This window comes from Lampris incognitus, chromosome 2, assembly GCF_029633865.1.
Source record: "Lampris incognitus isolate fLamInc1 chromosome 2, fLamInc1.hap2, whole genome shotgun sequence".
Lineage (NCBI taxonomy): Eukaryota > Metazoa > Chordata > Actinopteri > Lampriformes > Lampridae > Lampris > Lampris incognitus.
Window position 1 is genome coordinate 146,428,413 of NC_079212.1, and position 15,410 is coordinate 146,443,822.

The 15,410-nt window shown below is 47.4% G+C and overlaps 1 protein-coding gene across 1 annotated transcript in view; it reads right to left on the reverse strand.

The window, feature by feature from the left end:
• Positions 1-14,928, reverse strand: part of syn2b (synapsin IIb) — a 154,473-nt gene extending 139,545 nt beyond the window's left edge. The window contains exon 1 of the mRNA XM_056272879.1: positions 14,507-14,928. Coding sequence (XP_056128854.1) covers positions 14,507-14,928 — 422 coding nt within the window. The remainder of the gene's footprint in view (positions 1-14,506) is intronic.
• Positions 14,929-15,410: the final 482 nt, after the last annotated feature.

The following is a 15,410-nucleotide window of genomic DNA, read 5'->3' on the forward strand; positions in this document are numbered from 1 at the left end:
TACGTGTAATACATGTAATACGTGTAATACTTGTATTACATGGTTCACCAGGATGTTATCCTGATCAAATAGCCCCTTTTAAAAACACCAACTCATTACAGGCCATATTGTTTGACGTATTTGATTGTCATTATTTATTCCAATATAAAATCCACACACTGATGTCGTCTACCCTTGTGTTGCACTCCAAATACTGTTTTATTCTCCAGCATTGACACTTTTACACACTCCCATTTAATGATGGGGGTCGTTATGTCAGAATGCTGTTCACTGACTACAGTTCAGCCTTCAATGCCATGGTGCCCCCAGACTGGTCACCAAGCTCAGGGAACCTGGCCTGAACACCTCCTTGACTTTCTGGCCAGTAGGCCCCAGGTGGTTGGGGGGAGGGGTAGATACACCTCCACCTCTCTCACCCTTAACTCAGGAGCCCCCCAGGGTCATGTCTTGAGTCCCCTGCTCTTCTCTCTGTACTCGCATAACTGTGTGGCCACAAGCAGCTCCAACACCATCGTTAAATTTGCTGATGACACAATCGTGGTGGGCCTGATCTCCAGCAACGATGAGACTGCTTATCTACTATCTACTGCTACTACTACTACTATTTTTATTAATCCCCGTGGGGAAATTCTTGCTCTGCATTTAACCCATCCTAGCTGTGTAGCTAGGAGCAGTGGGCAACCGCCATGCTGCGCCCAGGGACCAACTGCAGTTCGTCTTGCCATGCCTCGGTCAGGGGCACAGACAGGAGTATTAACCCTAACATACAGGTCTTTTTGATGGTGGGGGAAACCGGAGCACCCGGAGAAAACCCACCTTAGACACGGGGAGAACATGACCCCCCAAGGTTGGACAACCCCAGGGTTCGAACCAAAGACCTTCGTGCTGTGAGGCAACAGCGCTAACTACTGGGCCACCGTGCCGTACCTAGAGGAGATGGAGGATCTCTCACTGTGGTGCCAGGTCAACAGCCTCTCCCTGAACGTCAGTAAAACCAAGGAGCTTGTCGTGGACTTCAGGACCTACACCCCTCTCTCCATTAACGGGGTCCCAGTAGAGAGGGTGAGCAGCTTCAGGTACCTCGGTGTTCACATCACTGAGGACCTAACATGGACACTTCACACAGACACTCTGGTGAAAAAGGCGAGGCAGCCTCTATATCACGTCAGACAACTGAAGAAGTTCAATGTCTCCCCACAGATCCAGAAAACCTTTTTACTCTGGTGCTATTGGGAGCATCCTGGCAGGGAGCATCACTGCCTGGTGTCGGAACTGCACATCTCAAGACCAGACAGCCCTGCAGAGTGTGGTACAGTCATCTGAGCTGACCACCAGGACCACACTACCCCCCCCCCACACTACCACACTACCCCCCCCAGGTGGTGCAAGACCAGGGAAAGAAGGATTATTATGGGACCCCATCACCCCAATAACGGACTGTTTCAGCTGCTGCGGTCAGCCAGACACCTCTGCAGCCACAAGGCCAGCAGAGAGCGACTCAGAAATAGTTTCTTTCTCCAGGACATGAGGACACTCAGCACCAAATAACAACAATAAGATAAATAACGTCTTCTGTGTATACTGTGTATACATACTAAGAACTGCAAGCACTGACCCTGTCCTACATACAGACATTAGTACATTGTTGTTTTTTGCACTTACACTACCGTTCAAAAGTTTGGGATCACCCAAACAATTTTGTGTTTTCCATGAAAAGTCACACTTATTCACCACCATATGTTGTGAAATGAATAGAAAATAGAGTCAAGACATTGACAAGGTTAGAAATAATGATTTGTATTTGAAATAAGATTTTTTTTACATCAAACTTTGCTTTCGTCAAAGAATCCTCCATTTGCAGCTATTACAGCATTGCAGACCTTTGGCATTCTAGCTGTTAATTTGTTGAGGTCATCTGGAGAAATTGCACCCCACGCTTCCAGAAGCAGCTCCCACAAGTTGGATTGGTTGGATGGGCACTTCTTGCGTACCATACGGTCAAGCTGCTCCCACAACAGCTCAATGAGGTTCAGATCTGGTGACTGCGCTGGCCACTCCATTACCGATAGAATACCAGCTGCCTGCTTCTGCTCTAAATAGTTCTTGCACAATTTGGAGGTGTGTTTAGGGTCATTGTCCTGTTGTAGGATGAAATTGGCTCCAATCAAGCGCTGTCCACTGGGTATGGCATGGCGTTGCAAAATGGAGTGATAGCCTTCCTTATTCAGAATCCCTTTTACCCTGTACAAATCTCCCACCTTACCAGCACCAAAGCAACCCCAGACCATCACATTACCTCCACCATGCTTAACAGATGGCGTCAGGCATTCTTCCAGCATCTTTTCATTTGTTCTGCGTCTCACAAACGTTCTTCTTTGTGATCCCAACACCTCAAACTTGGATTCATCCGTCCACAACACTTTTTTCCACTCTTCCTCTGTCCAATGTCTGTGTTCTTTTGCCCATCTTAATCTTTTTCTTTTATTGGTCAGTCTCAGATATGGCTTTTTCTTTGCCACTCTGCCCTGAAGCCCAGAATCCCGCAGCCGCCTCTTCACTGTAGATGTTGACACTGGTGTTTTGCGGGTACTATTTAATGAAGATGCCAGTTGGGGACCTGTGAGGCGTCTGTTTCTCAAACTAGAGACTCTAATGTACTTATCTTCTTGCTCAGTTGTGCAACGCGGCCTCCCACTTCTTTTTCTACTCTGGTTAGAGCCTGTTTGTGCTGTCCTCTGAAGGGAGTAGTACACACCGGTGTAGGAAATCTTCAATTTCTTAGCAATTTCTCGCATGGAATAGCCTTCATTTCTAAGAACAAGAATAGACTGTCGAGTTTCAGATGAAAGTTCTCTTTTTCTGGCCATTTTGAGCATTTAATTGACCCCACAAATGTGATGCTCCAGAAACTCAATCTGCTCAAAGGAAGGTTAGTTTTGTAGCTTCTGTAACGAGCTAAACTGTTTTCAGATGTGTGAACATGATTGCACAAGGGTTTTCTAATCATCAGTTAGCCTTCTGAGCCAATGAGCAAACACATTGTACCATTAGAACACTGGAGTGATAGTTGCTTGAAATGGGCCTCTATACACCTATGTAGATATTGCACCAAAAACCAGACATTTGCAGCTAGAATAGTCATTTACCACATTAGCAATGTATAGAGTGTATTTCTTTAAAGTTAAGACTAGTTTAAAGTTATCTTCATTGACAAGTACAGTGCTTTTCCTTCAAAAATATGGACATTTCAATGTGATCCCAAACTTTTGAACGGTAGTGTATGTATTTGTATACAGATGTTTACTGGTGTTGTTTTTACTTCTCTTTTTATTGCACAATGTCAGATTTTACCAGAAAAGGCAGTTCTCTGCTCATTGCACTTGTACGTGAAGTATGTGACGATTAAACCTTTTGAGCCCTTAAACAATGCTGTAGCTAGTCATCTACAGTATTTTTATTAAGAGAGAGACAGAAGAGGGAGAAAGAGAGGAAAGACAGTGGCAGAAAAAGGAAAAAGAATAAAAAGGAAAGGAATATAGAAAAGGAGTTAGACAGAGAAACAGACGGACAGGAAAACAGAGAGAGAGAGAGCAGATGTGGCGCTCGGGGGGAAAAATGCTGAATCACCACGTCTCTTCTCATTACTTCATCACATCATCCAGGCCTGGCCGAGAGTGACAGAGAGAGACAGACAGACAGAAAGAGAGAGAGAGGGAGAGACAGAGAGGATGAGCGAGAGAGAAAGAGGGACAGACAGAGAGGATGAGAGAGAGAGAGAGAGAGAGAGAGAGAGAGAGAGAGAGAGAGAGAGAGAGAGACAGGCAGAGGATGAGAGAACAGGAGTGACAGAGAGACAGACAGACAGACAGAGATGATGAGAGAGTGACAGAGAGAAAGGATGACAGAGTGACAGAGAGAGACAGTCAGAGAGAGGATGAGAGAGTGACAGAGAGGATGGGTGACAGAGAGAGAGACGGACAGAGAGACAGTGACAGAGAGGATGAGAGCGTGACAGAGGATGAGAGAGAGAGAGAGGATGAGAGAAATTGACAGTGGGAGAGAGACAGCTAAAGATGATGAGAGAGAGTGACAGAGACAAAGAGTGAGAGAGAGAGGGACAGCGAAACAATCCGCTCATCCATTGTCTCTCCTCCCACTGAACTGAAATCACCTTAAGAGGCCCCTGAGGATTCTGTCTTTTCTCTCTCTCTCCTTTAAATAGGCTATACGATATTACATAACCACACACACACACACACACACACACACACACACACACACACACACACACACACACACACACACACACACACACACACACACACACACACAGCAGTAACACCGATGCTTTGCCTCATTTTGTGTTGCGGACCAAAGGAATGTAGAAAAGTGGGTATCCGAGATGTTAGGAAGATGTCACACTGAGGGAGAAACTATCTATCTATCTATCTATCTATCTATCTGTCTGTCTGTCTGTCTGTCTGTCTATCTATCTATCTATCTATCAATGTATGAATGTATCTATCTATCTATCTATCTATCTATCTATCTATCTATCTATCTATCTATCTATCTATCTATCTGTCTATCTATCAATGTATGAATGTATCTATCTATCTATCTATCTATCTATCTATCTATCTATCTATCTATCTATCTATCAATGTATGAATGTATCTATCTGTCTGTCTGTCTGTCTGTCTGTCTGTCTATCTATCTATCTATCTATCTATCTATCTATCTATCTATCTAGATAGATAGATAGATCTAGAATTTTTTTTATTTGCATTACTGCTAACAAATGTCCACTCGCTTTTGTAACAGCAACCATTTAATCCCCGGTGTCCTACGCAGCACAGCGGATAGCCCCACTTCCAGCTAACCAGGCAGTTCTCTGTTCTCTGCTCGCAGATTATTTATATATTGGTGTGAATTTGATGCATTAATTAAATGAAAGGCAACAGTGGAGGTTAGGCCTGAGGTGTCTGTGGTGTATCTGTAGCTACACTATATTCAATATCACCTCCTCATACATCTGACTGTGTGTCGAGGCTAGGTGAAAGTCTCTCGAGAAGTCTAGGCGAAAGTCTCTAGAGAAGTCTAGGTTAAAGTCTCTAGAAAAGTCTAGGTGAAAGTCTCTCGAGAAGTCTAGGTTTAAGTCTCTAGAGAAGTCTAGGTGAAAGTCTCTCGAGAAGTCTAGGCGAAAGTCTCTAGAGAAGTCTAGGTTTAAGTCTCTAGAGAAGTTTAGATGAAAATCTCTAGAGAAGTCTAGGCGAAAGTCTCTAGAGAAGTTTAGGTGAAAGTCTCTAGAGAAGTCACTTCACTCAGGCGCTATCTTGGAAACGTTGCCAGGAATTAAGTTATTGAACAACAAGACTAGACCTCTATCTTTTACAATGAGGAATTGTCCTAATTTCAAGTTCCAAGACGACACATTATCGTTTGCATTTCATATGTAGGAACAATGGTAACTTGTACACAACATGGAGTGTTAAAGTTTTTCCAAAGGATGTCGTTTTCACAGAAAAGGATATTTTTTCCCATTTTGCTTTGCAGATGCTTGCACGCATGCACTATCTATCCACTACCTCAGAAATCATTGAAATGTGTAGTTGATGTCATAACATAACACAGTCACAGCCTGCAGGAGTGTTTTAATGAAAATCAGCCCAGCCTGTCAGACTGACACCATCGCTGATCATGACGCTGGTGCACAGCAGGACAACTACGTTGCAAAGCTGTGATGCTCACTGATACGTTGCTCCAGCCAACAAAGATAATCTTTGAGTTTGTACCAATACTGAATTATTCAGACTGGCGTTTAATTCAATACAAAGTTCAAGACATTACACAACTGTATGTGCAATATTGGTCTTTTGGGGCATGCATTCATCTATGTTTATGGGATTTTAAGGGAAGGGTCCTTGCATAACTATGATTACCATATACTGTAGCAAATTTGGGGGGCAGCCGGGAACCACCACAGCCGGGACGTGAACTCGGGTCCAACATATCTTACTTTCTGTGTATATCTTTTTCTCATAATATCGTCTAAACTAGCACAGTTTGGGCTAAACTAGCTCCATCTCGTCCATTCTGCTTTTCACTTCCTGCCCTCCATCTGAATCTCGCGCGTCATCAAAAGTCGCGTGTCTGCAAACAAGCAGCAGAGGCGTCTGGGGAGCGTGGCGGCCTATTTCGTTGCCTACCAACACGGGGATCACGGTTCGAATCCCCTTGGTCGAGCGTTCCTACAGACACAATTGGCTGTGTCTGCGGGTGGGAGGCCGGATGTGGGTATGTGTCCTGGTCGCTGCACTAGCACCTCCTCTGGTCGGTTGGGGCACCTGTTCAGGGGGGAGGGGGAACTGGGCGGGGTAGCGTGACCCTCCCACGTGCTATGTCCCCCTGGCAAAACTCCTCACTGTCAGGTGAAAAGAAGCGGCTGGTGACTCCACACGTATCGGAGGAGGCATGTGGTAGTCTGCAGCCCTTCTCGGATCAGCAGAGGGGGTCGAGCAGTGATCGGGGTGGCTCGGAAGAGTGGAGTAAATAGCCAAATACAATTGGGTGGAAAAGGGGGGGGGGAGATTACATACAATATGTCTGAGCCTACTAAGACACATTTCTAACAAGTGTAAAGCTGACGCGGTAATAAAGTATATTCAGTATAATGGCTGCCCATCATATCTGTAAAACTGACTTGTTGAATATCAAGTCCTAAATCTGGGCTTATCGTGATGGTTCTCGCTCCCTCTGAATAAGAGGATATGTGAGCGGATGGATGATGAAATGTGAAACAGCTTCACTGCATTTCAAAGCTCTGAGAACCAGTAAACACCACCATCTGCCCACGACCACACCCATCACCTCCACCACTGCATGCATACAATACAGCTGAGCTGACAGAGGGCTTGTAGGTGGTTCTTAACATAAAGTAATCATGTACACACACACACACACACACACACACACATTTCCATTACAAAGAGAGCATCCTTGACTCCAAAGCTAATACAGGAGAATGTAAAGTCTGAAGTTTACTGTCAGGCAGTCAAAACACAGATGGACCCATAAAGTATAACTTAACTCAAACAAACATTCACTTTAAACGAGTTAAAGCTGAACTACAAAGTTTTCCATGTAAAGAACACTGATTTGTTCCCATTCAGTATTTCACTCCTGCAGATGTGGAGAGTGTAGACCTCGCTGACTATGTTGACAGATGTTATTACACTCAAACGTGCTCATAAAATCGTAATGTTTATCATTTAGAAGGCTTCACATCTGGATTTCAGCAGTGTAGCCAGCAGAGGACGCTCCTGTGATGTTGTGTTGCCGCGGTACAGCGACACACTTTACTCACTGGCACTGCTGGCGACCAAGAACTCCACAGCTTTAAACGCCATACATTTAAAGGTGTGTAGCGAATTCAGGGGGCAGCCCGGGAACCGCCACAGCCGGGACGCGAACTCGGGTTTCCCCACCACGGGTGACTACGTTACCCAGTCGACTAAAGTGTCCGACCTGTTAGCCAAGGGCTAGCGGGTCTACTCATCCGTGATCGTTACACTACCTCACTCCTTTGGGAAGCGTGTCCCCATGCTTCAGTATACCAGCTCCCTCGCGCCTCTGGGGGCATGCGCCTCCAATGGCCTCACGGTCTCACCATCCCACTTCTGACACCAATGTAGCGAATTCGGGGGGCAGCCGGAAACCACCGCAGCTGGGACGCAAACCTGGACCTCCTGCACCACGGGCGACAACGTTAACCAGTCGACTAAAGGGCCCGACCCGTTATCAAGGGCTAGCGAGTCTATTCATCCGTGATCGTTAAAGGTTTTTAAATGCAGTGTATCTGAGGAACTCATTTCAGCAGGAAACAGTCGATACTTTCTGAACACATGGACAGAGTTTACGCAGGGTGGAGTGGGTGGAGAAGAGTGTCAGGAGTGATGTGTGACAGAAGGGTACCAGCAAGAGTTAAAGGGAAGGTTTACAAGATGGTAGTGATACCAGCTATGTTTTATGGTTTGGAGACAGTGGCACTGATGAAAAGACAGGAGGTGGAGCTGGAGGTGGCAGAGATGAAGATAAGATTTTCACTGGGAGTGATGAAGGAGGACAGGATTAGGAAGGAGTATATTAGAGGGACAGCTCAGGTTGGACGGTTTGGAGACCAAGCAAGAGAGACAAGATTGAGATGGGTTGAACATGTGTGGAGGAGAGATGCTGGGTATATTGGGAGAAGGATGCTGGATATGGAGTTGCCAGGGAAGAGGAGAAGAGGAAGGCCAAAGAGGAGGTTTATGGCTGTGGCGAGTGAGGGAGGACATAGGAGGCGGTTGGAATGACAGAGGATGATTCAGAGGACAGGAAGAGATGGAATTATATGACCTGCTGTGGTGACCCCTAACTGGAGCAGCCGAAAGTAGTAGTAGTAGTACTAGTAGTAGTAGTAGTAGTAGTAGAAGACAGTACTCAGTACATTCATATGTCTATAACATTTTGCAGTTAAGGCTGTGCAATAATTTAATATAATCACTTATCCTCTTTCAGTGGTACTGCATCGGGTGAAATGTGAATATTGTCACATCATAACTGTGGTAATGTAGCTGGAGTTGTGATGAAGGGTCAGTCCAGGATGCAGGTTAACCGTTTAATAATCCGTTTAAAACATTACAGATCGAAACTGCCAAAAACACTCAAGTCATTCCTGCCTTCTGCAGGTCTCTCGTCTATCCTGAATCTAAGCGAAGTAGTGCCCACCCCTTCCGGACCGCCACCTATGGCGTGGGGTGGTACTGCAGATAAGTATTCTGACAGGATATCACAGTAATACACAATTTAGTTGTTTAAGTTAATGAGAATGAGAATCTATGACCTGAACCGTCTCATAAAATGAGTTGTGAAATATTTCAGGGAGTTATTATGTGAAAACTAGTTTTGGTTGGATATTATACTTTTTACATTGCCAAACACGTCAACGTCATGCTGGATTCCTAAACATGGTATTTTTACACATGTAAGCAGATATTGCATTATATATTCAAATTATATAAAATTCAAGGTGGTTATTGTAATACTAATATTTCCATATCGCCCACCACTAAACGCAGTATTCACACTATTCAGTGCAAATTCTCATTGTGGATGAATCAATGCTCCTGCTTTTAAGTCTGGCACTTTGGGAGTCTGACTCACAAGCAGCTCAAGCTCCCCATCGGTACAACTACATTAGTGTTACTACTGCCATGAATCATATAAAAGGCATCCACTATATCTCAGTGTCTGTACTGTGTTATGGTCGCAGTCACACACAGACACCGAAGCACTTGTTAGAAAAGCCGCCGCTGACACAGTGAAGGACTGTAAAATCCACGGGAACAGTCGAGTCAGAAGTGACAAAGAGGGGCATCCGGGTAGCGTAGCGGTCTATTCCGTTCTACCAACACCAGGATCCTGGTTCGAATCCCCATGTTACCTCCGGCTTGGTCGGGCTCCCTTCAGACACACTGGCTGTGTCTATGGGTGGGAAGCCGGATGTGGGTGTGTGTTCTGGTCGCTGCACTAGTGCCTCCTCTGGTCGGTCGGGGCCCCTGTTTGGGGGGAGGGAGAACTGGGGGGAATAGCGTGATACTCCCACGTGCTACGTCCCCCTGGTGAAACTCCTCACTGTCAGGTGAAAAGAAGTGGCTGGTGACTCCACGTGTATGGGAGGAGGCATGCGGTAGTCTGCAGCCCTCCCCGGATCAGCAGAGGGGGTGGAGCAGAGACCGGGATGGCTCGGAAGAGTGGGGTGATTGGCCAGACACAATTGGGGAGAAAAAGGGGGGGGGGGTGACAGAGAGTACAGAAAGGCTGCAGACATCTCTGCAGATGGGACTGTGTCTGTCTCATTGGACTGATGCCTCCCGTTAGCATATCATCCACATGTTACTGACAGCCACCCATGCCAGACTACCACAGAGAAAACAGCACTAAACATGCGTCCAATAAGCACACACCACCACTGTAATTCTGAGTAATCTAAACACTGGGTGAGCAGCAGGATTATAATAAGTAAAGCTGTTTATTCCCCAGCCACTGCCCCAAATGGCAGTTATCAGGCTTCATGTTCTGTTAATTTGACACCTGTGACTGTTTAGTCATTCAGACTGAGCGACTTGATACTTAGACACCAACAAAACACAGGATGACAATAAAGTTTTGGTTTATTGATCCCCCTCCCCAATTGCACTTGGCCCATTACCCTTTTTTCTGAGCTGTCCTGGTCGCTGCTCCACCAGGGGGGGAGGAGCGACCACATCCCGCTTCCCAACCGCAGACACGGGCAATAGTGTCTGTAGGGTCACCCAACCAAGCCAGAGGCAACACGGGGATTCGAACCTCCGATCCCCGCGTTGGTAGGCAACGGAATAGACCCCCACGCCTCCCGGACGCCCAGAGAATAAAGTTAAGCACAGCCACACATTCATTCATTCATCCATCATCTTTCCACCCATCCATTAATTCATTCAAACCTTTCTTCATGCAGGATATCCCAACAGAGAATGCAAAGTGAGACGTGCCGTGTACAAACCCAGACCAGGTCTGACCAGATGTACCCATAATGCATCATATTCAAACACGAAAAGCCCCAAAACAAGTGATCTACTCTGCCAGTACATTAGCGCTTCCTGAAACAAGATGAAATCCCTTAAGACGAGTTAAACTGCGTTGATTTTAGAATATTCAATCAAGTGTGAGGCTGCACTTCACTCTAATCACACAATCAGGACGCAGAACCCTTGGAGCAGTAGTCTGTGTAAGACATGGAAACGTAAAAACAAGCGATACGCCGTGAAACCCCGCGGTAGCTGGAGCGCAGGAATAACATCGGAACTGCTTCCGGCTCAGATCGGCAGCCACACGGCAGCGTCTCATGGCCACACGGCAGCGGTCCAGTTCAGACCAACACACACACACACATACACAAACACACACGCACACATGCACATACATGCACGCACGCACACACACACACACACATACATACATACACACACACACACGCACACACGCACACACGCACACACACAACGCTGCAAAAACACACAATGGCCACACAAAGTCTTTTGAACGTTCCCACACACTTTGACAGGGTGGTGCATCGTGGGTGTAAGTGACGTTGGGACGACGGTGTCACATACTATTACACAGGCCCATGGGCACTATGCTTTGCAGGTAGGGCTGAGACTCCTTTGGAATCACATGATTCGATTTCGATTCTTGGGGTCGCGACTCGATCCAAAATCGATTTTCGACTCAAAAGGATTCCCGGTTCAAAAGCGATTCTAGATTTGGTACACAGGGGCTCTAATTTCAGGATCTACTCCAGTCCGCTGTGCGCTAAGAAAGGTGGTGTGGCAAATTATGGCATGAGAGCAGAGTAAAGTGTGTATAAGATTATGTAGTTTTCATGTTTGAAAAAGTTTTATCAACTGGTTGCAATAACATGAACACACGAAGGCAAACCTGACCTTTCTCAGGAACAAACCTGTCGTACTTTGGCTCAACTGTCTGGACCATAAATCTAAAGCCGCTCAGAATTGGCGGGAGTTTGGTAAAGTGGTGCAGCATGCGGTGGTTGTTTGGTAATGCTGCAGGAGGTCGTTGTTCCACTTCTTCCAACTCTGGGTGAGGGCGTATGACGGGAGACCTGACACTTGTAGTGTAACCGAGCATATTTCCGCCCGCTGTGGGATTCGATCCGCGGTTGTACTGCACCACTAGGCGACATCACTAACCGCTCAATTAAAGGGGGCCGACCCCCTGGTGATCAGCCAGTGAGTCTTTTTGTAGGTTACAGTAGGTGAATATTTTTTTCCTAGGATGAATCCGGAAAGTTCCCGCCCTCAGGTGCTATGATTGGCCAGATCCGCCTGTCAGTCAAGGCCGATGCGAACGCGCAACAACCCCAACCCTAACCTTAACCGTAGCCATGTTGGCTAGCTAACTGTTAGCCATTAGCCACGTTCGCAACCAAGCTAACTGTGCCAACTTAACTGTGTGTGTACGGTAAGCGAATATTTTTTTCCTAGGATGAATCCAGAAAGTTCCCGCCCTCAGGTGCTATGATTGGCCAGATCCGCCTGTCAGTCAAGGCCGATGCGAACGCGCAACAACCTCAACCCTAACCCTAACCCTAGCCACGTTGGCTAGCTAACTGTTAGCCATTAGCCACGTTCGCAACCAAGCTAACTGTGCCAACTTAACTGTGTGTGCACGGTAAGCGAATATTTTTTTCCTAGGATGAATCTAGAAAGTTGACTGACAGGCAGATCTGCACAATCCTAGTGCCTGAGGGCGGGAACTTTCCGGATTCATCCTAGGAAAAAAATATTGGCTTACAGTAGTCACCGTCTCCTGGAAGCGCGCCCTCGCACTTTGTCATTCCCGTGCTCCAAAGAGACTTTTGAGGATCTGCACGCTTTCAGACACTTCCGGAACCCACTGCTGCCACCAATGTAACCGAGCATATTTCCGCCCGCTGCGGGATTCGATCCAGGGTTGTACTGCACCACGAGGCGACATCGCTAACCGCTTGACTAAAGGGGGCCGACCCCCTGGCGATTGGCCAGTGAGTTTATTTTGGTAGGTTACAGAAGTGTTCCTGAAACACTTAAGTTTCGTCTCGCAGATCTTGCATATTGAATGAGTTGTGTCAAGCTCCTTCTTGCCCGGGAGGTTGTTAAATACAAAATGCGCCCAAACGCTTGTCTTCAATGATGACGGGACCAGCTGAATTTGTTGCTGCTCCGTTTCTAGAAAGGCAACTAGAAGCCGGAACAGGTAGGCAGCAAGTCAAGCTTGCCAGCAGCGAGGAGGCTACTTAAGAGTAAAAAAAAAAAAGTTTTTAAAAATTGATTTTTGGAATTTGTGAATCTATTCAGAATCGTAGAAGATAAGACTCGCGACTCATACGTGAATCGATTTCCCCCCCACCCCTATTTGTAGGCATCAAAATCCAAGTTTCACAACAGCCAGCTATTAGTATTGTAGCGAATGTGGGGGGCAGCCAGGAACCGCCGCAGCTGGGACGCGAACACAGGTCTTCTGCACTATGGGCGATTGCGCTAACCAGTCGACTAAAGGGTCTCACATGTTAGCCAAGGGCTAGTGAGTGTAGCTATCCGTGGTCGTTACAGTATATTTATACATGGGATGCATACACTGAAGACAGAGGACCTATCGACCAACCACAACCATTCATCCACCCAAGGCAGGCTGGAACAGGATTAAACCAGACATGCCTTTCCAATCCGATTGCCTCTCTTGGGGAAACCTGTCAAAATCTGAAATGACCAGTGACAGAAACCCAAAATATCTAAAATACCGCCCTCGGTTTGATGTGTGTGTGGCGAAAAAATACAACCACTACTTTACCTACGTTGCAGTTCCAGCACACATTACCTTCTCTAGTGCACCCAACCACAACAGAGCTGCTGAAATGGACCTCCACTGGGAGACAACAGAGCAACGAAAAAGCCACGACAGCCCACCTCCCAACCACACACAGGCCACTAAGACCCTCCCATGATGGGATTTCTAGAAAGGAGATGGAAGTGAGAGGCATATCAGCTCTACCGCAATGCATTATGGAGCAGCCACAGGCTCACATACAGGCTCATCTACAGGCTCACATAGAGGCTCATCTACAGGCTCACACACAGACTCACACACAGACTCACACACAGACTCACACACAGACTCACACACGGCTTCTGCAAGCCAGTATGCCATGCAGGCGTACATACATACATACGCCTGCATGGCATATTTGATGTACGATTTGCTATCATGTGATAATGAGACGTTAGCCTCGCCGCTCAGGGACACTTACACACACACACACACACACGAGCAGGCGCACACAGGCATGCAGTCACGAATACAAACACACAGTGAGCAGCAGAGGCAGAACGTGACGGCGGACCGCAGAGCGAAGCAGCCGTTCGTGCTCTGATGAAGTAACAGTTTCTATATCAGGGCCTCACATCTCACTTCAGAGACCGACTGACACACGGCCTAAGAGAGGAGACTGGAACAGAACTGGAATAGAACAGAAAGCACATATCAATCAAGTGGTCGTTTTAAGTGGGTATCGATTTAAGAATGATTCTTCTGAATAATACATGACTACACGAACCACATTACAGATTCTGAGGCCCTGTTCCCGTCAGCGCAATAGCGGCTTGGTATTTCTTGCACGAACATAGGAGAATATAGTGACTTTTATACTTCAGTGGTAATCTGACCTTTACTACATGACATCCGGCTAAGAACCACGGCACCGGTTCAGCAAAGCATGTTAAGAAACTCCGGCCCCACCAACCGCCAGCAGCCACATAACGACAGCCACGTCCGTTCTCCAAACAGATAACTGCTTTTGCATCGATTAGCCAATCAGAAAACAATCCCCCTCCAGCAGCCCAATCAGAACCCTTCCACCCGCGACACTCACCAGTCGATCTGCGGCTCGTCGATCACCAGCAGGATCTTGAACTTCCTGGAGAGGCTGGCGGATGGCGCCGACTGCTCCACCAGCCCGGCAGCAGAGGCGGCCGTCTGTTTGACCACGTTGGTGATGGAGCTGAAGGAGCTGAAGAAGCTGGAGGAGGAAGAGGACTGGGCTGGCTGGTTCTGCTGGCTCGGACGGCGGTCCTGCGAGCTGGACGGTGGCGCCTGGGACAGTGCTGGAGCTTTGGACGGGGACTGGCTGGGGGGTGACGTGGCCACCAGGGGCGGCGAGGGACCCTGTTTGGAAGGGGACGCGGCGGGGGGAGGAGGCGCAGGGGGGTCGGGCCGCTGGAGGTCCGTCATGTAGCCGTTGGGCAGGTTGGAGATGAAGCTGCTATCGGAGAGGCGACGGCGAAGGAAGTTCATGTTGGCGGTTGAGCAGTTGGACGTTCAGAGGGTCGGTTGTTTGGTCGGTGGTTTGGTCGGTTGTTCTCTATGTCTGTTGGTTGTTGGGTGAAGCAGAGTTATGCAAGGGACTGTCAAAGAAATGCATAAACAGAGAGGGAGAGTGAGAAAGAGAAAGAACCAGGGGTTAGATGAATGACAGGCAGCAAAGCAAGCCCTGAATGATGGAGGGATACGTGAGAGGGAGGAGAGCAACCTCCACGTCGGAGGAACGAAGAGCGGGTAGAAGGACGGATAGACGGAGAGATGGCTGCAGCTTTGGTCCAGTCCTCAGCAGACAGCTCTCCAAAGCTCGCTACACCAGCAGAGTGTTCCTGTCTGAGGTTCTCCTCCTCCAGTAGTCCTCTACACCTCCTCTTTGCACGTCGGCGTGCACGTGTGTGACGTATATACGTGTGTGTATGTGTGAGAGAGAGAGGGCGAGAGAGAGAGAGAGAGAGAGA